Genomic DNA, 25,197 nt, shown 5'->3' with positions numbered 1-25,197 from the left:
GCTCTAGGCTTGAAGGGCAGTTCTCTCTTTGCAAGAGTGTAACATAGTGTGATGCATTTGACAATCCACCTTGATATTGCCGATTTAGAGACAGGGCCCCTTCTCTACCAGCTGCCACTGAAACAAAGAAATGTTTAGTTTTCCTCAGTGGTTTAGTTCTATCCATGTAGAACATGACTGCCCTGCGCACATCTAGTGTGTGAAGGCTTCTTTCGGCCATGTTAGTAGGTCTCTGGAAGAACGTGGGTAGTTCGATTGCCTGGTTCACATGGAACTTTGAAATAAATTTCGGCGCAAATCTGGGATGACTGCGCAGAACTACTTTATCTTTGTGGACTGTAACAAAGGGGTCCAAGACCGAGAGGGCCTGTAGTTCGCTAACTCTTCTGATAGAAGTGATAGCTACTAGAAAGGCTGTCTTGTAAGTCAGGTCTTTCAGACTAGCTTTATGCATAGGCTCAAAAGGGGGTCCCATGAGCCTAGTTAAAACCACGTTTAGATCCCACCCAGGGGCTGGGTGAGTGATGGGGTGATGCATTCTTTTAACCCCTTCCATAAAGGCTTTAATCACAGGTATTTTCCACCATGACACCTTTTGCTGTGACGTGGTGTAGGCTGACAACGCCGCTAGGTGAACCTTTAAGGAATTGAAGACTAACCCAGAGTCCAACAGATGGGTTAGATATAATACAATGTGTGAGGGCGAGCAATCGGTGGGATTGACGCCCTTGGAACTGCCCCAAATGACAAAACGTTTCCATTTGCTGGCATAGCAATAACGTGCGTTAGGCTTTCTTGCCTCCCTCAGTATGTTCATGCATCTTTGAGGGAGTTGCAAATGTCCAAACTCTGACTTCAGGAGCCAGGCTGCTAAGTTCAGAGTTTGTGGGCATGGGTGCAGAGTCTCCCCCCTGTCCTGAGATAACTTGTACGGGCAGGGCAGCTTGACTGGTGGGGAGAGGGACAATTCCATCAGGTGCGCGAACCAGGGTTGGCGGGCCCACATGGGAGCCACCAGAATCATGGTGACTGGTTCCTGGTGCATCTTGTTCAGACGGGGAGAGGGAGGCGGGGGGAGCGTAAACAGATTTCCCCGACCAAGTTAACCAGAGACCGTTCCCCTTGGATCGGTTCTGGGGGTACCTGGAGGCGTAATCTGGGCTTTGGGCGTTCTCCTGAGTAGCGAATAGGTCGATCTCTGGAAACCCCCATTCTGCGAAGACGTTGGATACAATGTCTTCGTGCAGACGCCATTCGTATTCTTCTGGCAGAGGAACATCTCTGCTGAGTACGTCTGCCAGAAGATTGAGTTCCCCTGGAACATGTTGGGATATCAGGAACATCTTGTGTTTGAGAGCCCATATCCAGATGTTTTGGGACAGCTTGGATAGCCCTGGAGAGTGAGTGCCCCCCTGCTTGTTCAGATAATACATTGCTGTTGTGCTGTCGGTAAGGACCAGCACTGTCTTCCCTTGCAGTTGCTCCTGAAAGGCTTTCAATGCTTTCAACACTGCTAGTAGCTCCAGTAGGTTTATATGGTTGGACGCTACCTGAGGGGACCACACTCCGTGCGCTGTCTGTTGAAGAAGGTGAGCCCCCCCCACCCTGTGAGAGATGCGTCTGTCGTGAGAGTGGCTTCCACTGCAGGGGTGGTGAAGTTTTTCCCCTTCAAGAGGTTCTCCCTCAACCACCACTGTAGAGAGAGAACGAGGGCTGGCGAGACAACTAACAGATCTTCCCATTGTCCGTTGGCCTGACACCACTGGCTGTTGAGCCACTCTTGCATGGGATGCATGCGCAGCCGCGCGCGGGGGACCAAGTATATGCATGACGCCATCATCCCTAGAAAACGCATAGCTTTGCGTACCGTCACCTCCCGACTGGCTACATACTGAGAAACTTGAGAGAGCATGTTCTGAACCCTCTCGCTGGAAGGGAAGACTAGACCGTCTTCCATTCGAATTAGGGCCCCCAGCAACTGTTTCACTTGGCTTGGGACTAAGCTGGATTTCTTTTTGTTGATAGAAAATCCCAGGCTGAACAATAGGTCTACTGTCTTTTGGGTGTTCGAAAAACAAACGTCGAACGAGTCCCCCGTGATGAGCCAATTGTCGAGGTAAGGGTAAACTGGAACTGAAAGTCTGCGCAGGTGTACTGCTGCCACTGCAAGGACCTTGGTAAACACCCGTGGCGCTGAGGCTATGCCGAAGGGGAGTCCCTTGAACTGGTAGTGTTTGTCCTGAATCACGAACCTTAGAAATTTCTGAGCGCTGGCAGCATTGAAATATGAAAGTACGCATCTTTCATATCCAATGTTGTCATGAAGTCCCCTTGTTTTAGCAATGGGATCACCTCTTGTAGTGTTACCATGCAAAACTTCTGGGGCTTTATGAACTTGTTCGCAGGGCGCAAGTCTAGAACAGGACGCATGGTGAGATACTTTTTGGGTACAAGGAAGTATATTGAATAAATACCCTTGTTTACCTGAAGAATCGGGACGGCTTCTATGGCGTCCTTTCCCAGCAGCGTCTCCACCTCTTGGACCAGGATCTGCAGATGTTCCGGAGAAAGGCATCGATGTTTCGACAGTCTGAACTGTGGGGGTCGGGCAAATTCCACGCAATAACCGTGGGCGACCATCTTTAATACCCACTGGTCTGAAGTTATCCCCTCCCATGCCTTGAGGAAAGATGTTAATCGCCCCCGACCGGGGAGGTATGGGAGGGGACCTGAACTTGGTGGTTATTTCTGACCCGAGGTTGACGCACCTCTGGAATTGGAGCCTCTGCCTCTATTCTTTCTGCGCTTCTGACCCCTCTGGGGGTAGTAAGTGGGGCTTGCAGCCGGTTAACTTGCGTTGGAGTTGCCCGTGCCAAAATTATTTTGAGCGGCGCGGGCTTGTCCTCGAAAGGACCGCCGAGAATTGCTGCCCCTCTGTGAAGAGGGTTTTTGGGAAATCTGGTGCAGCTACTTAATCGTCTCATGCTCCTTCTTGGCTGTCTCCAACGCATCGTCTACCGCCTTTCCGAAGAAGTTGGCCTCTTCAATGGGTTTATTGATGATGGATGCCGGAGTCTCAGGCCTGAAACCCGACGTGCGCAGCCACGCGCGTCTCTTTAGGAGAGTACCCTGTGCAAGAGACCTGCCTGCTGTCTCTGCGGAGTCCAGGGTATTCTTTACAACATTTTGATTGGCAAGTTTGCCCTCGGAGACAATGGCGAGAAGCTTGGCTCTGGTTGGTTCTGGAACCTCCTGGAGGCCTACCTGGAGTAGGTTCAATTGGGCGTCCACGTAGCTTGCCAGTAACGTCGTGTTATTGGCAATCCGGACATTATAAGCAGTCGCCGACGTGACCCGTTTGCCTAAGGATTACAACCTTTTGGACTCTTTGTCTGGGGGTGACTCTCCCAGGCAAAGGTAACCCCTGCTCTCTTGCGAGTGTTGGTCACCACTAGCGAGTCCGGGATTGAGTGTCCTTTGATATAAAGCGGGTCGGTGGGGGAGGGCCGGAAGAGTTTTTCGACCCTTGGATTCACAGCCGTAGTCTGAGCGGGTGTGAGTAAATAAGGGGCCAGCCGTCTCTTTACAGAGCTCAAGAGGGGAATAGACTGGCTAGCCGGAGGCTTGTCATTAATAATGTTTTCCGCGAAATCCTGTTCAGGCAATGCCTCAAGCGTGGCAATTTTAAAGACTTACACTGCTTTTTTCAACGTGTTGTTGAAAGCCATATGATCATCCACCGGGGGAGCTTGCCGAACCAGTGTGAATGGGGAAGAGTGGAGGCAAATGATATCAGAATTGCGATCGCCCTGCTGAGGGTCCTCCCAGTTGTCCGTTGCGCCTTGGTCTTCCCCATAATTGTCCAGAAAAGAACAATTGACAAGACAAAGAATAATTGTCTTCTTCTGTATAGATGTGTCTATACATGTCCTTCTGGACATCTTCTTGATAATCAACATAGTGTTGAACATCTAGGTGTTGGGCAACTCGTGTGTGAGGGTTAGGGTCCACCCAAGCTTTTTTCGGCAGAGGTTGATCAGAAGCCCCGAAAACCTGCGCCAGCTGATCCATATACACCTCAAATTGTTCCGTAGTCCACTTGGATGACCCAAATGGACACAGCTGAGCAGGAACAGGGTCCTCCGCCCTAAGGTGTTCAGAGGATCTCCTCAGGGTGCTTGAGAGGGGTACACCTGGCTCTCTTCGTAAGAGTCCTCAGGATCGTCTTCCAAAACCTTTCAGCGGATTGGGCCATAACTGTGGGCGAAACCGGTACTAGGCCCACCGCCGTAGCAAACCTATTGATACTCTTACTGATGGTTACTGAATCTTCGGGGGACAAAGCCTCCGATGATGGTTTCTCGGGTAGAGGCCTACTGGTAGTTAGAGGCCTACTGGTAGTTAGAGGCCTACTCGTGTTTTGTTGTACTTTGAAGTTGCGTTTTAATCGAAGAATGCTTACCTACCTCCCACAGCATTGCAAGCTGAGTATAGCTCTTGCTGTGCCCCCGTTGCTTCCTGGAGGTGGCGGAGCTCATCAAGGACTCGTGACTGACCACGTGACATCAACAGAGCTTTTAAGCAGCCGCGAACCACCCTTGCGGCGTTAAGCCCTGGAGGCAGTAAGGGCTTTAGCCGCTGTTGTGCTGTTTGGCTGTAACCTGTGAGTAACTCGTACTAGGGTCTTGAGCTGCATAATTCATTCACAAGCACTTCTTCAGCTCTAAGGGTTTGGGGTGGAGAGTTGGACTCTGGCAGCTCCACAAGCTGTTGGGCGTTCCCTACCCTGAGACTGAGCGTTTCTCCTGGGTCTTTTGACTAATGTGGCTATTCCTAAAAATCAATCTATTTAAATTACGTATTGACTAAGAACATTATTAATTCTAGTTCACAATACGTCTGTTTTTACTATTTTTTTGGGGCTGCATAGATCCATTTCTTTTTGTTTATTTTTAATCCAAAAGTGTATGTTGACAATTTTCTTTTCTTCCTGAGGTTGCCTCTGGTTTCTAGTGCAATATTTTTAGATCTCAGTGTTGATAATTATATCGACTGTTTTGTACGATATTTTTGTGTATTTTAATGTAAATATTAATCATTGTAATTCAGGTTTACTTCTAGCTTAACCCATTATTGTTATTTCCTTAAATCTCCTGTATTTTCCTCCTTGGTCTTGGTTCTCTCTAAATGACACGTAAGGGACTGCGAAGTCAGACAGCTATGGAGGTCTCACTGGCTTCGACTCCGTCCGCTATTGGTAATTTACCCTCTGTTCCATCAGTTACTACTCTAGATGCTCCCTCCCCGGCTATACTGGGGAATTTACATCATGTTCCAGCAGATGCGCCTCATAATCCTTTACTCCTTAAAACCCTGGCCCAGGCTCAAATTCATGTCAGTGATATGTCTGAGGTATTCAATGCTATGGGTATCATTCCACGCAATACAGCTTACAATAGCTGTATCTTTAATGGAACTCATGATCTCGATAGATACACAGGAAGAACGTCTAGCAGCTACCTTAGCCGCTAATTATGCAGAAGGTGCTACTCTTCAAAAGGACAAGGGCCATGTGGATTACTCTAACAACAATATGGTTAATACTGTTCTTTTAACACCTGCTCACCCTCATCCCAGGACGCCGATATTATCTGTCATGGCGGCCGACTCTGTAGCCTCTGAATTACCAATGGTGACGGTCAATGGGAATGCGGTTTCTCGTCCCATTGAACCTTCGCCTAAGTTTAATTCCTTAGCTAGGGGCACTAATCATACTTCGTCTCCATACACTCCTACAGGGAAATCTATACCTATTTTGTTCAAAACTCCACTCAACAAAACCCATAATCCCACCCTCAAAACAAAATCCAATCTGGGTACCCAAGGGAAACCAATTCAAGGGAAAAATATTTCACACTTCTTTGGAAAGAGGACTACATCTAGTACCCTTGTTAAATCTCTACACTCACTTCCAACAGTGTGTCTATTAGATCATACTAACCTAGTTGATGTAGTTAAGAAATTCGAGATTGAAGACCCTTTAGCTCAGGATATTGACGACATCAGCATTATAGAATGTGCAGACAAGGCAATCGCTGATAGTCACCTGGGCCCCAACTGTAATAATACAAATAATGTCACCCAGCAAATCTGCGATGATTCCTTTGTAGGCTCTCCCTCTGATCTCATCAACTTTATTGAGGAGTACAAAGAGAAACAAAATTGGCTGAAAGAAAGGGGTCTACTTGCAGACTCAAAAAAGGATCAGGACAGCGAGTCTATCTTACATCATACTCTTAAAGAGGCAGATGAAAGAATTAAACTTTCTCAACCTACTATCTCTGCTCTGAATATGGTTCTGAGTTCCTTTGTGAGTTTGTATGATAGCATATGGTATTGTATCTAACTGAGGTTAGATCACATTCTCTCCTCCTCTCAGAAATCTATTCTAGGTTAGAGGACCTTGACAGATTTGAAGGGTTAGTTACAATTATTAAGGAAGAACATCCACTCTTGACCACACACGGTTCTGACCCAACCCCTTCTAATCAACTACTGTCTGAAGCCCATATCGTTCATAAAGGGCTTACTGCTACCACGCCAACTATACAAGAGGTAGTTTTAGTTAAGGGCCTGGGTTCTATGGTCCCCAAGGCCCAGCTTTGGACTTTTGTAGCCAACGATTCCGTCAACTATTTCCGAGGGTATGCGAGAGGTTACTGGATTGAATGCAGTATATCCAACACCTCACACCAAACTTACTATGGTATTAACGGAGGAGAAAGTCCAAGAGGAATCGGTAGGTCCGCTTCCTAATCTTATTGTTCAGGGTCTTCCTCCTGTGGGAAGGTCTTTAGAACCGGTAGATACATCGAAGGGTGCCCTTATCGCCTCTTCTTTGGACTTCATATCTATTCCGACTTTAGAGAATCCATCTGTTCCCACTGAACCCATTAAAGAAATTTTACTACATCAAAAAGTTTTGCCCTGTATAGGAAGGAAAAGGAAAATTATTCAGCAAATGAAGAAAACTAAAAATCAGAAGAATGTGAAAAATATTAATTCATATACAAACCAATTCTTTAAAAATTTCTTCTTGGCAAATACTTTAGCTTCTTCATCTACTACTCCCGTTCCGAAGGGGACTGGGAATTCTGCTGAACCAGTGGTTTCTCTGACCCCTATTTCTACTACGGTGGCTACTGCGGCCACAGCTGACTTACTTCCCACTACAGCAGCTCCATCTTCCTTACCGGATGGTTTGGTTGATGGTCCCTCGAGTAACAACATTCCTCCTCTAGTAGTGGGACCTAATATTGAGGGGGCTGTGGACTCTGTGGCTTCTAGTACCCTGACAACAGTTCCAACTTCACTAGAGCCGACTTCCATTAATGCCTCCACTATGCTAACCACCAATATTATTGTCAAGGCAAAGGATTCCTCTTCTGCTGTAGTACTCCCAATTATTCCATCTAACTCCATATTAGGGATAGATCAGAGCCATTCAGAGATTACTCTGCCAACGATTGCAGCAAACTTGGTTAACATTGATATGGTCAAACACTTATTCCAGGAGTTACTGGTTCCTAAAACTGTATGTGGGGCAGTGCCTAACTCAAATATAAGCCCGCCCCTCTCTCTTAACCCAGCCTTTTCAAGTTTGCCTATTGTCGGCCCGACTATGGGCCATGAAGGTGTCTCCTCTGGGCCCGATTCTGTTCATTACAATGATGCTTTCAAGTTATGTGAAATACTTCCTGTGGGTCCAAACGTTATTCAAAATAGGACTATATTAAGAGGTGCTAGGGGCCCCGACTTGGCGGTTGATTCTTTAACTCAGTTCACTAAAAAGATCTGATTCTTTACCTGATTTATCAGAATCGAAAGTTCCTCGTGATATTATACAGCTTACCAGCCTTTGGGGCCAAGATATGCCAATTTGTCTAAATCGTGGTAATGTTTTAAAGATTTTTCATCAACTTTGCTCGCTCTCGCTTATCTCTAGCTATGACATGGATAGTATTTTTTTCCACATTCAGGATCGGGTAGATGTAAGTAATATTCTTAAATCAAGAGTAGTTCTGGACTTGATCATGGGGCATAGGGAAGGGTTAAAGCAACTTGGCTTTGAAGCAAATTTAATGGAATCTACTCAGTTCTCCGGTAATAATGGAGGGGGTGCAGAATATAGGGGTAATCTCATTATGGTATTTCATCCGGAAAGAACCCCACATCCCCAACCGAGGCAATTTATGCCCAAATCAAATGGAAACTTTCGCAACTGGGCACAGGTCAGCGCAGGTCTGTGGAAATGAGTACCTTCTGATTAATTCAGAACTCTCTCCAAAAGTTCTCCCTGTGAATAGTTTTGGGTTTCTCTCTTGGAATTCTAGAGGCAATACTCACCTCTTTACGGACTTAGACACTGTCACTCTGATTAGGGCTTCGCATTGTTTCTTTCTCCAAGAAACCTGGATGCTCTCAACTCCTATTTTAGATGGGTTTGATACCTTTTCCCAAAATGCTAAACCCAGCTTGGGAGGGAGGCCGTCGGGTGGTCTTCTTATAGGATTAAGAACTTCTTTAGGTTTTAGGACTAAGGTGCTTTTGGATACGCCTTTTGGTATCCTGGCCCTGGAGGTGACGGAACAAGTTACTTACCTATAACTGTTGTTCTCCAGCATGGGTCTGGCATGGATTCACATGCTCATGAATATTCCCCGTCGTCAGGCTGGGAATCCTCGGTAAAGAAGGAACAAGTTACTTACCTGTAACTGTTGTTCTCCAGCATGGGTCTGGCATGGATTCACATGCTCATGAATATTCCCCGTCAGGCTGGGAATCCTCGGTAAAGAAAAATCAGTATCAGTTTGGTTACTACTACGAAAGACAGGTCAGAAACGAATCACTGATCTCTGCGTCATACTGACCACAGCCAATGACTGCCCTCTCCCTAAACCCCGCCTCTGGCAGCCATCTTCAGATTTGGTAGCACGTGAAGTGGCAGTATGACCAAGTGAAGAGCCGCAGAGGGGTAGGCGGGAGGGTTCGCATGTGAATCCATTCCAGACCCATGCTGGAGAACAACAGTTACAGGTAAGTAACTTGTTCCTTCTCCAGCATGGGGTCTGGCATGGATTCACATGCTCATGAATATAAGAATAAATAGCAGTACACACATGCACAACCACGGGGGGGTGGCAAAAGGCTCAACATTAAGCAATACAACAACTCAACATTAAGCATCTCTTACCTCCTCACCAGGCTCACCTTAAGAGAACAGGTTGCGCAGCACTGCTTGGCCGACCCTGGACTCCTCCCTGGAATCCCGATCGACGCAGTAGAATCTCGTGAAGGTGTGCGTCGACCTCCACTTAGCAGCCCTGCAGATGTCCAGCAGGAGCACACCAGATAAGAACGCCGTAGTAGCAGCGATCGCTCTGGTCGAATGGGCTCTCGGACGGCCTGGCATTGGTCGGTTAGCCAACCGGTGGCAGTGCATGATGCAGCCGGAGAGCCATCTGGAATTAGAAGACTGAGAGAACCTTCCCTTGGTTAACAGGTCCAAAGTTCACAAATAGCTGTGATGTCCTCCGAAAACTCTTCGTGCGGTCCACGTAGAACTTCAGTGCTCTAGCCACATCCAGCGAGTGCAAAGTCCTCTCGGCCGGCGACGAAGGAGACGGGAAGAAAAAAGGTAACACCAAGGGCTTGTTAAGGTGGAAGTCCGACGGCACCTTGGGCATAAAGGAGGGGTGCGTCCTAAGCACCACCCTTGAGGCATGGAAAGTCAAGTACGGTGCTTTGCAGGATAGGGCCTGGATCTCTCCCACTCGTCGTGCGGAGGTAATGGCCACCAGGAATGCAGTCTTCCACGACACAAACTTCATCGGTGCGGAGTGCATCGGCTCGAATGGGGGCCCCATGAGCATGGTCAGCAGCACGTTAAGTTCCCACGCAGGGGCCTTCACCGGCGGGAACGACCGGAACAGTCCTTTCATAAACTCTTTTACCAGTCGATGGGACCACAAGGACGTCCGTCCTGTGGTTCTGGTATATCTTGAGATCGCCGCCAGATGAATCTTAATGGAGGCATGGGCTAGCCCAGCCTTTGCCAGCGATAGCAGGTACGGCAGCACTTGAGGGGCCGTAATCCGTAGGGGTTGATCTTCTGTGCTCGGCACCAGATAGAGAACCTCTTCCACTTATGACCGTAGCATTTGAGAGTCGCGGACGCCCTGGCCTTTGCAAGAACCTCTCTGCAATCGGCCGGTATATCGTAGCCTCCAAACTCTAGCGCTGCAGGAGCCAAGCCTGCAGGTTCAGCGATGCCGGGTCGTGGTGGAAGATGGCGCCTCCTTCTCTGGAGAGAAGGTCCACGTCTGCCGACAGCTTGATGGGAGGGGACGTTGACAAGTCCAGAAGGTCCGGGAACCAGATCTGCCTCGGCCACGCCGGTGCGACGAGGATCATCCTGCACCGGGACCTCTTGAGCTGGTTGATGAGTCGAAGCAGCAACGGAGGGAACGCATACAGGTATAGGCCGTCCCAGGGGAACGAGAACGCATCGCCCATGCTTCTCGGCTGGGGAAACCTGCTGGCGAACCTCTTGCACTTAGAGTTCGTCTCTGTTGCGAACAGGTCGATTTGGGGTTTGCCCAAACGTCGGAAGAGTTGATCCACCTGATCCTGGAGCAGTTCCCACTCGTGACACGCGCGCAGCTCCCTGCTGAGCAAGTCGGCGATGGTTTTTCTTTCTCCTGCCAGGTGGAAGGGAACCAGGAACATCCCCTGGGCGACCGCCCAGTGCCACAGATCCTGTGCCTCCTTGGATAGGGCTGGGGATCTGGTGCCTCCCTGCTTCCGTATGTAAAACATTGTCGTGGTGTTGTCCGTGAAGATCAGCACCACCTTGCCCTTGAGCGGCGGGAGGAACGATTTGAGAGCCCAGAACACGGCTCGGAGTTCCAGGACGTTGATGTGCAGGAGCCTCTCCTCCGGGAGCCAGAGGCCTCTTGCATGGAGATCTCCGGTGTGGGCGCCCCAACCTTCCAGGGAGACGTCCGTCGTCACCGTCTCCTGGTACGCCGGCGTCTGAAAGTCCTTGCCCGCCGTGAGGTGCGCTCGAACGCCCCACCACTGAATCGCCCATCGGAACACCTCATTGAGGGGAACCCTGTCTTCGAAGGTGCACGTCGCCTGCATCCAACGGGCGTCGAGAAATTCTTGAAGAGGGCGCATCCGTAGTCTGCAGAGGCGCACCAGGTAGATGCAAGAGGACATCATCCCCAGGAGGGACTTGATGGACCTCACCCTGGCCACGTCCGTGGCTAGCAGGCGCTGCACCTTGCCTAGAATGGTCTTTGTCCGTTCTTCCGACGGTGCCGCCAGGCGCCTCACAGTATCGAGCTTCGCTCTCAGAACAGGACCACCAGCGACGGCACCAGGTGGGACTTTGGTTAATTTATGGCAAATCCCAGGTCTGTGAGTAGCTGGACGGTCCTCGCAGTGTGTTCGACGGCGAGTTCCCTCGTCCTTGAGCGGATGAGCCAGTCGTCCAGGTAGGGGTAGACGTGAATCCCAGCAGGCGCAGCCGCGCCGCCACAGGTGCTAGGCACTTGGTTAAAACCCTGGGGGCCGACTTCAATCCGAACGGCAGTGCTCTGAATTGGTAGTGGCGTCCCTGGACGACGAACCTGAGGAACTTTCGGTGACTTTTGAGGATGGGAACGTGGAAGTATGCATCCTCCAGGTCCAACGACGATAGAAAGTCGCCTTCCTCCAGCTGTCCCAGTACGTGCTGGAGGATGACCATCCTGAACTTTTGTGACCTGATGTATTTGTTCAAACGACGAAGGTCCAGGATGGGGCGCCAGCCGCCCGTCTTCTTCCTGACGAGGAAGCACCTTGAGTACACCCCGGAGTCTCTTCGGGACAAGCTCGATGGCGCCTTTCCTGAGCATCGCCCGTACTGCCAACAGCAGTTGCGGGACGTGACTTTCCTTCCTGGCCACAGGTGGAACGTGAGGGCATTTCTTCAGGAATTCGATAGAGTGTCCTCTTGCCAGGGTATCCAGCACCCAACGGTCGGAGATGGACTTCCACACGCCGACAAACTTCGTCAGCCGGCCTCCCACCGGGGTGCTTCGGTGGGGACCCGAGACCACGGCCGGTTCAGTCCCGCTTGGTGGTGGTGGCCTTGCCGTCCTGGCCACCTTGCCAACGGCGGCGAGGCGCTCCCTGCTTGCCGCGACCCCTGTAGGCCTCCTGAGACGAGGAGCGTGCCGCCTGGCGGTAGGACGACGAGCCACCGCTGGATCCTTTGGAGGCACCCTGTCTGCCTCCGGAGCTCCGAAAGGGCTGTCGTTGCTGAAGGGCTCCTAGGGCGTGGGCCGTCTCCGTGTCCGTCTTTATGGCTTGGAGGGATTCGTCCACCGCCTTCCCGAACAAGTTGCTGCCGTCGAACAGCATGTCCAACACCCTGGTCTGGACCAATATGGGGGCCAGCTTAAACCAGAGCTCCCTGTCGTAACGAGCCACTATCGCCAGGGCGTTGGCTGCGCCGGAAGGGAAGGCTGCTCTTCCTCGCCATCGTCGTCTTCCTCGGTTATCTCCCGAGGATCTTCCTTACGGGATCGAACCTTCTCGAATTGGACTTCGAGATTCCTCACGGCCTTGGTCAGTTCCTCCTCCAAGGCTGACTCCGAGCTCGAGGAGGCTACCGTGCCCCCCTTGCTTCTTCCATCATGGTGGCCATGACGATGGGCTGAAAAGAGCATTCCCTCCTTGGCGGCAGGGAAACTAGTCCCGGAGGCATTCTCCGCTGGCGGGGTCTCTGCCGGCTTGGCCAGAGTCGCTGCAATCGCCTCAACAGAGGCCTTTGCCTGCTGGGTAGGGGCCTTCACCACCTTAGGTGCGTCCCGGGCCTTTTCCTTAGGGGGAGGGGCGACGCCTCGCTCCCCCTCTTCCGAGATCTGTCGGGGCTTCTCCCGAAGCTTACCCGGGGTCTCGGACTTGCTCTTCCCGAAACCGGAGCGCTGGCTGGTGGTTGACGGTGCCGGGGAAGGTGCGCCCTGCCTGGCGACCGAAGAGCCCGACCTTTCGGCGCTCCCGGACCCAGCAGACTTGCGCCGCTTGGCCTGGTGTTGGGCCCCGTCGCCGGGGCGCCCGCACAGGACTTAGAAGCCCGCTCGGACCCTTTTTTCTTCTTCTCACCCATTGAGCCCTTCTCCAACCAGCTGGCGAGACGGGATCGACGGTCCCTCATGGTCCGCTCCGACAAGTTCTTGCAGAACTGGCAGTCCTTCCCTACATGAGTCTTGTCCCCATGAAGACAGTAGAGGCATCGCGAATGTTCGTCTTCCTTAAACACATTCTGCAGCCCGCATCCAGGGCAGCTGCGAAACAGCTTGGGTCCGGGTGACGAACTCGCGTCCTGGGCCATTTCGAAGTAGGCCGCGAATCTTCTGGAATCCTCCAAGAAGTTGATTCGACGAAATCTTCACCCCTGAGGGGCGTAGGAAAATCCTGTAACGGATAGCCGTTAACGGGAGTAGAAACGGTGGAGCTTGAGGCTCGATTAACCGAAAAAAAGTGAACATTCACCTGAAAAAGAGCGAAACCCGCAGTAAAAGCTCGAGAGCTAAGCACGAGGACTCCCAACACTTGAACGTGTGGTAAAAAATCTGAAGATGGCTGCCAGAGGCGGGGCTTAGGTAGAGGGCAGTCATTGGCTGTGGTCAGTATGACGCAGAGATCAGTGATTGGTTACTACTACGAAAGGCAGATCAGAAACGAAACTGATACTGATTTTTCTTTACCGAGGGTTCCCAGCCTGACGACGGGGAATATTCATGAGCATGTGAATCCATGCCAGACCCCATGCTGGAGAACAAGGCTCTAGGAGGTACAGATAAAAAGGTCTAAGAAGTAAACCCTTTCCAATACTCCATGTAAGAGTAGTCAGCCCCAGAAATGGAGTTGGTGGGAAATCTAAAAGACAACCGTGTCACTGCATTGAAGGTGCTGTGTAACACACAAAAGAAGGGGGCTACTGAAGTGGGGGAAAAGCTCACACACTTACCAAGTGAAAATAAATAGCTCCAGAAATCCAGCAAAGCTGCTGAGGGACTCACTAGGTAAGGGAAATTAGCCATTGAATGAGAATTCTCCCCAGCACTGTCCAGTCCTTCTCTCCAAAGTTTCTGGCTGGTGGCAGTGGTTACTACCGTAAATATTCGACCGCAAATATTTTCCTATGGGATTTTCGCATTGTTCGAGGCTACCACTTTTACTCACAGCCTCTAACATACCACCGGTTTAAGAAATATAACCTTTACTCCGGTAGGTTTTTATTGCCAGAACTTTAATAATATTTCTTTCGCATGTGTCTTTCTCTGAAATCCTAACCCAGGTCGGGGATCCTTTGTTCGTCCATTTGGCGGGCATCTGCAAAGAAGCCTTCCTTTCAGCGCCACCGAGTCTGGGGTAGACAGGATGTGTGCCAAGGGAAATAGGCACCCTGGACAGGGTTGCCTAGGCAACCCAAGTCGCACTCTGCCCCGATAGGCTGGGTGGTTATCCTGCCAGGATAGCCACCCCACTGTGTGAGTGACAGCTAGGCTGTATGAATTGGGGTCTTGCTGCATAAAAGCAGTGTCCTGAGGAATGGAGGACAAGACGTCGCCACTGGAACTAAGAAGCCGAAGGAGAGAAGCCAAAGACATCTGCAACAACCACTTCTCTCCAACGACTCGTGAAGATATTCACCTGCAAGAGTCTTCTTCCCTTGAGCTGGTAGGGTCAACCAGTTCGCCAATCGCCTTCCAGGACCTGCCTTGGTCGAATCGCCAGTGCCAAGCACTAGGAGACCGGATAGCCAGGCACCAGTCCACCATGGCCGCGATTTAAAGGAGTGTACCTTTTATTCCGTTTTGGCAGCACAGCAGCTTGTTTCATCCCTGGGCAGTGCAGTAACTCGAACCTTCCTCCACGAAGAGAGCCTCCCTTCCTCTGCTGGATCTCCCGAACTACAGGAACTACCAGGAACAACCGCCACTGCAGGAGCCACTTCATTATAAAGGTACATTGTTCTGCCAGGCCGCCTTTTCTCCAGGGGTGCTCTAAAGGTGTTTTAAATCCTTTACCTACCTGTTGGGTTGGCCGACCCTCTCTCAACATTGTCTTTCACCTTCTGCATCCACCTTTTCGAAATCATTAACCAAAGACCTGACTGCAGCTACAAGAACATTTTGCTCCTGGGCCCTTGCACTGTACCACTGCCACTGCCACTGGCACAGGCCTACTGACTCTGGCTACATTTGTTAGAACTGCCTTCTTTAGATTGCTTCTCAACTAGAACTGTGTTGGTGCACCTACTTCGTATAACTACCCTTTTCTTCCCCTTTGTAAAACTTGTGAAATGCCATTTTGCTCAGTTTTCATTTAAGTATTTCCTACACTGATGCACTGTCTTGCTTAAACTGGTTCACAAACTTATGCGAAGTGTTGCTAGGGTGTGTAGAAGCTATTTCTGAATAACTTGTGCTTTCCCTCCTTGTGAGAAATTGCTAGAGTATCCCTTGTGTGCAGTTTTCACTCTGGTTCACTTGGTCTACATTTTAACTTGGGAGTGTGTATATTTGTCTTTGACTTATTTTAACTTGTTTGATGACTGTGATACATGTGTTTTATTAGAAGTGTATAAAATAAATATATCTACTTTTTAAATACAAAGCTTTGTCCAGTGTTTCCTTGAGCCATAGTACTGTACGCCTATTGTGTAAACCCTGAATACTGCTCATCTCCCTCTTGAGATAAGTCTGACTGCTCAGCCACAGCTACCAACTAAATCTTTGTGGTACAGACTATTACCAAAGGGGATGTATTGCTCTCACCTATAGTCCTAATCTTCTGTAGTGCTCCCTAAGGGAACTTCACAGGATTCTGCCTAACAGGTAATAAGCAGACATTTGGACCACAGGGTTTGAAAACCGAGGACTTTGTTGAATTCGCATTATGTGAAAAAATGAAGACTAAAATACAGAAAAATGTGAGAAAATTGAAAAAGGCGAGGAGGGAGTGTGGAAAAAATAACTTACTCACCGTAGTGACTAACGTACTCTTTGTCCAAAGTCCCCTTTGTCCAAAGTCCCCTTTAAATGCCGGGTGTGTCCGCAGGACTACCTTGTCCTTGTGAAAGGTGGTATATGGCTCAGAGGCGATCAGCGCCTGGAACGAGCTGACTCTACGAGCCGATGCAAGGCCAACTAGTGAGGCAGTCTTGATGGTGACCAACCCGATATCCACAGATGCCAGTGGCTTGAATGATTTGTGCGCCAGTGACCCCAAGACTATGTTAAGGTTCCACACTGGTTGCGATCTCTTTACTGGCGGGTAGAGCCTTGCGAGATCCATCAGATGTTTCTAGACTATCGGGTTGGAGGACAAAATGCTCTCCCCCGAGTTCCTGGTATGGTGTCCACCTGCATGCCTGAATGAGCAAGGTGCACCAAAAAAATGCACATCGTCCAAAGTGCACGCCGGGGGGTCAATCCCCTTGGAGTCTTCCGAGAGGCAGAATCTGGTCCATTTGCTTTTGTACTGGGCTGGTAGCTTTGCTCCTGGCGCCTTGTATGATCTCCACCTTAGCACCTGTGAGGTGCTAAGGTGCCGAAGCGTTACTTGCTCAGGTACCATGCTGTGAGGGCTAGTTTCCCTGGCGCAGGGTGGATGACTCTGCCCCCCCTTGCTGTGCCATATGATGTGCTGGGCCTGTCGGGAGGTGAATCGGGGTACCTCCGAGAGCTTGAGTAGATCAGAACACCATGGCCTGGCCGGCCACCATGGAGCGATTAGAATGGTGAGTTGGCGAGACTCCTTGATTTTGCAAATTACCCTGTGGATCAGGGGAGTGAGTGGAAAGGCGTAAGCTTTCATGCCGGAACACTGGAGGTGAAGTGAGTCACCCAGAGAGCCGGGGCCCTGACCTTGCCAGGATGCAAACTGGGGACACTTCTTGTTGTGCCAAGTGGCAAAGATCCACGTGGGGGTGACCCCACCTGTTGAAGATCTCCTGAATAACAAGGTCATTTAGCTGCCACTCTTAATTGTCCGCTCCCAGCCTGCTGAGCCTGTCTGCTTCCAGGTTGGATTCCCCAGGAGGTGGACTGCCATGAGGTAAATGTCGTTTTCCAGGGCCCACTCCCACATGCTGATCGCCATTCTGCACAGAGGAGGGGATCTGGTGCCTCCCTGCATGTCAACATAATACATGCTGGTCGAGTTGTCAGTCTGGATGAGGACAACCTTGCCCCTGAGAAGTGGAAGGAATGCCCTTAGCGCCAGCCAGATGGCGTTCAGCTCTAGCCAATTGATGTGGTATTCCTGCTCCTGAGATCGTCCAGGGTGGCTCCCTAGCCCTCAAGCGAGGAATGTGTGGTGATGGTGGCCTGCGGAGTGGGCGGCAGGAAGGGCTTACCCGTCCGCAGGTTGCAGTCTCTGGACCACCAAGTCAGGTCCGGGTGGAGGGAGGGCGGAAAGTTCATTTCGGATTGAGAGCCCCGCTCCTGGTTCCATGAGGCTGCAAAGTGCAACTGAATCCTCCTCATCCTTAGTCTTGTGTGCGGAACGGCTAATAAGACCGCTGCCAGGAGATGTTGGTACCACCATGCCGAGGTCACTTCTCTGCTGGGGCGGTAGCCTTCTTGATGGCGTAGATTTTGTTCTCCAACAGAAAAAGCTTTGCGAAGCAGGTGTCCCAGATGAGGCCCAGGTATGTCAGTCTGCATAGGCTGCAGCTGTGACTTGAGATTGAGCGAGAAGCCCAGATCGTGCAGTGTGTTCATAAGACATGGGAAGAGTAGTGAACCGCTTCCGGAGATGAAGCCCTGATGAGCCAGTCATCGAGGTATGGGTAGATGTGGAGGCCCTGCGCTCGAAGGAGGGCCGCCACGGCATTCATGAGCCTGGTAAAGACCCTAGGGGCCGAGTTGAGGCCAAAAGGAAGGACCTTGTATTGAAAATGGTAGCCCATGATCCTGAACCGTAGGAAAGAACAATGGGGCTGCCAAATCGGGACGTGTAGGTACACGTCCTTCAGATCCAGGGATCACATCCAGTCTCCCTTGTCCAATGTCTCCGCTATAAAAGCTGGCGTAACCATCTTGAATTTTTGCAGGGCTAAGGAGAGGTTGAGGGTGGAAAGGTCCAGCATAACTCTCAGGCCCGCCTGGTTCTTCTTCTGAATGGCGAAAATCCTGGAGTAAAAGCCAAAGCCTCGCTGGGAGGCTGGCACTTCCTCCACTGCCTGGCTCTCTACGAGCAACTGGATCTCCGCCAAAAGAGTTGCTGTCCCAACCTGTGGGAGTGGAGGGGGGTAGGGAGGAGAGGCTTGGATAGGAAGGCGGGATCCCGTGGATACTACAGATAGGATCCAGGGGTCTGCAAACTTCTGGTGGCAGAATTGTGCGTGGAGAGCAAGCCTGTCCCCCCACCGGAGACACGTGGACCCGAAGGAGCGTGTCAGGCTTTCTTTCCCTCGGCGGCTGTCGGAGGAGGGGAACTGGAAAAAGTCCTTACCTCCACCCCCCCTCTTTGTTGCTTGCGCCGGCTCTGAGACGCCGCGCGGTCCAGCTGCCTGGATCTGTGTTCCTAGAAGCCACGGAACCCTCCATATGTACGACCCCTTTCCAAGCGCTGCTGAGATTGGGTGTACGATTTGGGCGTGGTCTTTGAAAGGATGGATAAAGACTTAGCTGTCTGCGAGTTGTTTTTCTTCTTGTCCAGCTCTTCGTCCGTAGGAGTGGAAGAGGGCCCTCCACCCCCTCCGAACAGTTGATCTATTATGAGTTCCTGGACATCCATGTTGAATTTTGTTGCCCGGAGCCAGGCTGTTCTAATGTCTGTGGGAATACAGATGGCACAGCCTGAGGTATCAATGTGAGCCACTGTGGATTCCATGAGGTCATGCGCCACCAGCTTGGCTTCAGCTAGCCCCGCCTTAAAGCGTGAATGGCTTTGGATGGGGAGTTCCGGGAGGACGCCCACAATTTCCCGCCATAATCGTTGGTTGATGGCTGCCAGCATGGCATCGCGTTGGCTTGGCATAGATGTAAAGAGGCATTGGAATAGAATTTCTTGCCATAAGCCTCCAAGATCTCCTCCTTGCCTAGCAGCGCTGCAGAGGAAGAGGACGACTGGGGCTTGGAGTATAGTGATGCCGCAGCGATCACCGAAGAGTGTGGCTGAGGTTGGGTAGAAAGCAAGTGTATCCCCCTCCACCTGCCTGTACTTGGCGCCCATGCGTCGATTGACCGGCTGGACCGAGTGGGATTTGAGCCAGCCCTTCTTGGCCAGGGAGACTACATCGGTCTGCATAAGAAACCCCGATTTGGAAAAGGGGCGTTGTGTGAGGACATCAGCCAGAACCCCCCCTCCCCCCTCTGACGCCTGTTCGACCGCGAGTTGGGGGAGGCCCAGGTACTCCGCCAGAACAGCAAGACATTAGTGGAAGACCCTGGCTGAGGATGGCATGTCTGTATCCTCCTCCTCATCCATAACCTGCAGATCTGGTGAATCCTGTGGAGGAGGAGTAGCAGTAGTTGGCGCCGGAGGCTGGGGTACAGGGCCCGCGGCCGGAGGCTGGTAGGGAGTCCCCTGTGGAGTCGGCTGGGGGAGCCGGAGGAGGTGGCTGCGCCGGGGCCTGGTGCGTCAGCGGAGGAATCTGTGGTGCCACTAGCATTGCGGGAAGGACTTCCCTAATGGCGTCTTTGATAATAACCCCCCCCATCTGAGGTGACTTCATGAGGCTAGGGAACTTCTTAAAGAGCACCTCCTCACTGGCAGGGGATTCCGACAGGGTAGCAGGGAGCCGCTGCATACCCTGTCCATATGGACGCAAAGGAAAGCTGCCCTGCGCAAATCAGGGGTAGACTGTAGGCCACATACCTGGTTGAGGCCAGTCCCACCTTGACACTCGTTCTTCGCCGAATTCCTGGAATGGCGTCGGACGGGTACCTCTTTCTGGAGCGGCGGCCATTTTCTCGGGCTGCCTGCCACGTGCCTGTGACGTGTTGCCCGGCCCACTGGGCCCGGCCTCCTCCAAGACTCTTGCGTATGGATCACGAGGCCTACCCTGCACCTCGGACCTAGGCCCGGTAGGTGTAACACCCTCGACACGGGGGTCGATAGAGCAGTGTTTAGGGGGTCTCCCTCGGACGTATTGCCGGTATTAGGGCGTAGCCCCTCGGCCATGGTGCCGGTAAAAGGGTGGAGCCCATCGGATGGAGACCCGGTAAAAGAATCTTCTGGTCCCTTAACACTGGGACTGGGAGGGCCCCGAGGGTCCCTCGACCCAAAGCCCAGTAGCTGAAGCAGCATCGGTGCACAGGCTGGTAGAAGGATCTGACCGGTCCCTCTCGCGCGGGGGAGTCCCTGGGAAGGCGTCTCCCTTGCGGGGTGCGATGGAGAATATCGGCCCCACCTTGGGCCTGGTTCTATGCTTGACGAAGTTCTTGAGATCCTATGGAGGCAACCTTTGAAAGCGCTCCCTCCACCTGGATAGTCTGTTCTTTCAGCGCCTTCGAGGATAGCGAGTCACACGCCGAACAGGAATGCCAACCGTGGTCTGGGCCAAGGCAACGTAGGCAGAGGGCGTGGGGATCTGAAGTTGGGAAGAGCCTGTTACAGGATGGACACCTGCTGAACCCTGTAGAAGTCTACATGTACCGGGGAGGAGCGTGACGCCCGAGGACCAAGTAACTGAATGACAAAAAATAAGACAAGAGAAGTATCCGCGCGTGGAATTACATGGCCGAAGCCAAACCCAGGAGCGCTGGTGAATTCGGCCCGTTCACGTCAACGCGGAAAAGGGGACTGGGGTGTGGCGCCGGAAGGCAGAGTCATGGCAGTGCATGCTCCCTGGGCCGCACCCAAGGGCGCCTCTAAATTTAAAGGGGGGGAAAGTTTTTTTCTGGTGAAAAAGGTTCCGTCTCCTGTCCCTTGGAAGGGACGCCCATGCAGTATGGAGGAAAGGGGACGGGATGTAAGAGTGAAAGAACTGATGTCACAGAGACTATATTTTGGCCCTGATGTCAGTCCGAAGCAGGGCACATAGGGTACGAAGCCGACGCAGAGCTGTGCTTGACACCCCCCCTGGCAGCGGTAACGTTTCCGAAGACCAGCTGCGCGGGGAGATGGATATCAAAGATGAGGAATCCGGGGAGGAAGGTGTGCACTAGAAATCAACAGTCATTACATACAACAGCTTATACACTTCAAAAATTATAACAGATTGGGTTAGTTTTAAGTTCCAAGCAAACATACCTGTAAGCAAATTTTCTAGCATCTAGAAAAATTTGGTTGATCAATTCCCTTGTCGGAGCTACAATTATTACTTCAGGTTCCTGCAATTCTGACGTTGGAGGCGGTATGCCATCCTGCATCAAATGAGCCAAAATTGGCAAAAGGAACGCAGCCTGTATTAAGGTGGGAGAAGGAGGAACATTGAAAACATTCTTATTTTAAGTGAAAAAGTGTATCAAGCTACTTATCTACAAGAATATGGCCTCAGTTAATTACTCAATTTCCCAACGATAACACATCCTACGAAATACCTATAGCCATCCTTTGTTAACATTTAATCCCAATGAATTCTCTTTTCAAAGAAAAATGATTGATTTCATTGTTCATTTGTAGAGCGCTCCTGACCCTTAGGTACCTGGGCACATTCAGGAAAACTTACTTTACAGTTAAAGGCAGGCAATAGCAAGCTACTTACAGGCTAATGTACTTGTAGGATGCTGACCTAAGTCATCAGGTTAAATATCACAGAGAATTCGATATTTTAGACAATATACATGGCAGATAACATCACGTTTGATATCACACATCATGAAGTATATTAGCAACTTTGCAGTTTGTGACAAGTGTAAAGTGCCCCAAGGCATGTTTGCTAGATCATATATAGGTGATAAGAGTAGGTTAGTGTACAAGTGGCTTAAAGGCATTCTTGTGTGAACAGCCAGGTTTTACCTTTTTTCTGAAGCCCCAGAATGAAGGTTCAGCTATTAATGCTCCTGGCATGGAGTTCCATAATTTTGCGGCTAGAACAGGAAAGCTATTACCCTTGCTTTCTGTTAGGGAGAATTCTCTTAAAAGGCTAATTTCCCTTACCTATAGAGTCACCCCAGCAGCTTTGCTGGATTTCCAGGTTATATTTTACTCCTGCTAAGAGTGAGACTCTTTTTCCCACTCTTAGGCATATGTTTGATCTGTGTTTTAGGCTATCTTTGTGCTTATGGGCTATGGAGTTTCTCACTCCATAGGTATCATCTTTACATGTGTGTTACACAGCACCCTCAGTGCAGTAACAGGGGTGTCATAGTGACCCGCAAACAGACTCCATACCCTGGGACTGACTACTGTCTCCCAGGGCATGTAAAGTTACCATTGACTTTGCTAGTCAATAGTTCTGAACAAAACTAGTACAAACCATCTTACTATGGAGGTACCGGGATGGGTTAGTGTTTCCCTGGTGTTCCATTTTCGAGAGGGTACTGTCCAGTCCCCCTCTCCAAAGTTTCTGGCTGGTGGTAGTGGTTACTACCATAAATATTCAACCTTATATATTTTCCTATGGATTTTCCCATTTTTCGAGGCTACCACTTTTAATGACAGCCTTGACCATACCGCCGGATCATTTTAATATTAACTTTACTCGGGTGTTTCTTTTTTGTTTTGCCAGATCTTTAATAATATTTCTTGCTCGTGTCGCTCTCTGTGATCCAAACCTAGGTCGGGGCCCTTTGTTCGTCCTTTTGGCGGGCTTCTGGACAGAAGCCCTCCTTTAGGCGCCAGTGAATCTGGGGTAGACCGGATGTGTGGGAAAGGGAATAGGTACCCTGGACAGGGTTGCCTAAGCAACCCAAGTCGCACTCTGCCCTGATAGGCTGGGGGGTTATCCGCCAGGATAACCACCCGTTACGTGCGTGACAGCTAGGCTGTATGAATGGGGGTTTTCCTGCATAAAAGCAGGGACCTGCGGACTGCAAGATGGACGTTGCCACTGGAGCTGAGAATTCCAAAGAGGAGATAAACCGAAGACATCTGCAACGACAACCACCGGTGAAGCCCTGCTGCAGATCCTCACCACTTTTCTCCAACGAAAACAGAAGATCTTCACCTGCAAGAACCTTCTTCCCTTGAGCTGGTGGGACCAACCAGTTTGCCAATCGCCTTCCAGGACCTGCCTTGGTCGAATCGCCAGTGCCAAGCACTAGGAGACCGGGTAGCCAGGCACCCGTCCACCACGACTGCAATTTAAAGGAGCGTACCTTTTATTCCGTTTTGGCATCACCACGGCCGGCTTCATCCCTGGGCAGTGCAGTAACTCTAACCTTCCACCACGACGAGAGCCTCTATTCCTCTGCTGGATCTCCCGAACTGCAGGAACTGCCAGGAACTACCGCCACCGCCGGAGCCTCTTCCACTTTCAAGGTAATTGTTCCGCCAGGCCTCCCGTTTTGTTGGGTACTGCTAAAGGTCTTTTAAATCCTTTACTTACCTTCTGGGCTGGCAGTCCCTATCGTCTAACATTGTCTTTTTACCTTCTGCACCCTCCTTTTCAACCGTTAAACAAAGACTTGACTGCAGCTACTAGAACAGTTTGAACTTGGGCACTTTGCCTCGTATCACTGGCACAGGCCTATTGACTCTGGCTAATTCTGTTACAACTGCCTTCTCTAGATTGCTTTTCATCAAGAAATGTGTTGGTGCACCTAAACTCTTATAACCACCTTTCCTTCCCCTTTATATATTGGTGAAGTGCCATTTTGCTCGGTTTTCACCCACGTATTGCTTGTATTAAAGTACTACCTTGCCTAACATGTTCACAATCCAATTGGGAAGTGTTGGTGTGTTAAGGAATCTAACCCTGTATGACTTGACCTTTCCCTCCCTCTGAAGAAAGTGCCATTTCTGCTTGGTTTACACTGCCATTTTGCTCAGTTTTCACTCTTCCTCAAACGTGACTACAATTTAAATAGGGAATTGAGTATACTTTTCTTGACTTGCTTTAATGATAGTGATCTGTGTGAAGAATTAAGAGTGTAAAATAAGACCATGCATTACTTACCGTAAAAGCATTTCTGATGGTTGTATCTGCTTAGATTCACATGCTGTGCATAGGTCCGACATCCAGTGGTCACTGCGGAGTATTGCATTTTGTTTTTCGTAGTCGAAAAGGGGACGTCAACAAGGCTTGTCTGTAACACTATCCCTATAGTGACGTGCGTTGTACCCACAATCCCTCACGCGTCTAGGTCCCTCTGTTTGTATTTTTCTGCCCTGAGGGAGCCTTCTAGACGTGAGTGAGTACAGAAAAGAGAGAAATATAGGAAAAGGATGTCTATGTTCCTTCCATCCGAGCGGGGAGGAAGGGCGGGCGCATGTGAATCTAAGCAGATACAACCATCAGAAATGCTTTTACGGTAAGTAATGCATTGTCTTCTGATGTTTGTTAATCTGCTTAGAATCACATGCTGTGCATAGACTAGCGAGCAGTACCCGGAGTTGGCGGTGGGTTATGAGAAGGAACAGTAGAGAAAAGATGTCTTAATACTGCCTGTCCCACCTGGGAGTCAGATCTAGAGTGTGCATCTAGACAGTAGTGTTTTGTAAAGGTGTGCACAGAACTCCAGGTAGCCGCTTTGCAGATGGACTCAAGGGGAACATTTGCAATGAATGCTATGGAAGCCCCAGGGCCTCGAGTGGAATGTGCTCTTGGCTTGAAGGGTAGTTCTCTCTTAGCAAGAGTGTAACAGAGTGATGCATTGTACAATCCATCTAGATATAGTGGACTTAGAAACTGCATCTCCTTCTCTTCCTGCTGCCAACGAGACAAAGAACTGATTCGTCTTTCTCAGTGTTCTGGTTCTTTCCATGTAGAACATGACAGCTCTGCGTACATCTAGCGTATGCAGACTTTTTTCTCCCAAGCTGGAAGGGTTTTGAAAGAACGTTGGTAGTTCTATAGACTGGTTTACATGAAATTTCGAGGTGAATTTTGGTGCAAACCTTGGGTGTGTGCGTAGAACCACCTTATCCTTGTGAACTGTTACGAATGGGTCTAGTACAGAAAGAGCCTGTAGTTCACTTACTCTTCTAATGGAGATGATAGCTATTAGGAAAGCAGTCTTA

At 50.3% G+C, this 25,197-nt stretch overlaps 1 protein-coding gene across 3 annotated transcripts in view; it reads right to left on the bottom strand.

Moving 5' to 3' along the window:
* Positions 1–25,197, bottom strand: part of DDX4 (DEAD-box helicase 4) — a 1,871,246-nt gene that overhangs the window by 588,451 nt on the left and 1,257,598 nt on the right. For all 3 annotated transcript variants that reach the window (XM_069627287.1, XM_069627289.1, XM_069627288.1), the window contains exon 15: positions 21,325–21,476. In XM_069627287.1, the coding sequence (XP_069483388.1) occupies positions 21,325–21,476 (152 nt within the window). The remainder of the gene's footprint in view (positions 1–21,324; positions 21,477–25,197) is intronic.

Source organism: Ambystoma mexicanum, chromosome 6p, assembly GCF_040938575.1.
Source record: "Ambystoma mexicanum isolate Mex_15411 chromosome 6p, UKY_AmexF1_1, whole genome shotgun sequence".
NCBI classification, from domain to species: Eukaryota; Metazoa; Chordata; class Amphibia; order Caudata; family Ambystomatidae; genus Ambystoma; species Ambystoma mexicanum.
The sequence above is the reverse complement of the archived record's forward strand: the minus strand, read 5'-3'. Positions and strand labels throughout refer to the sequence as shown.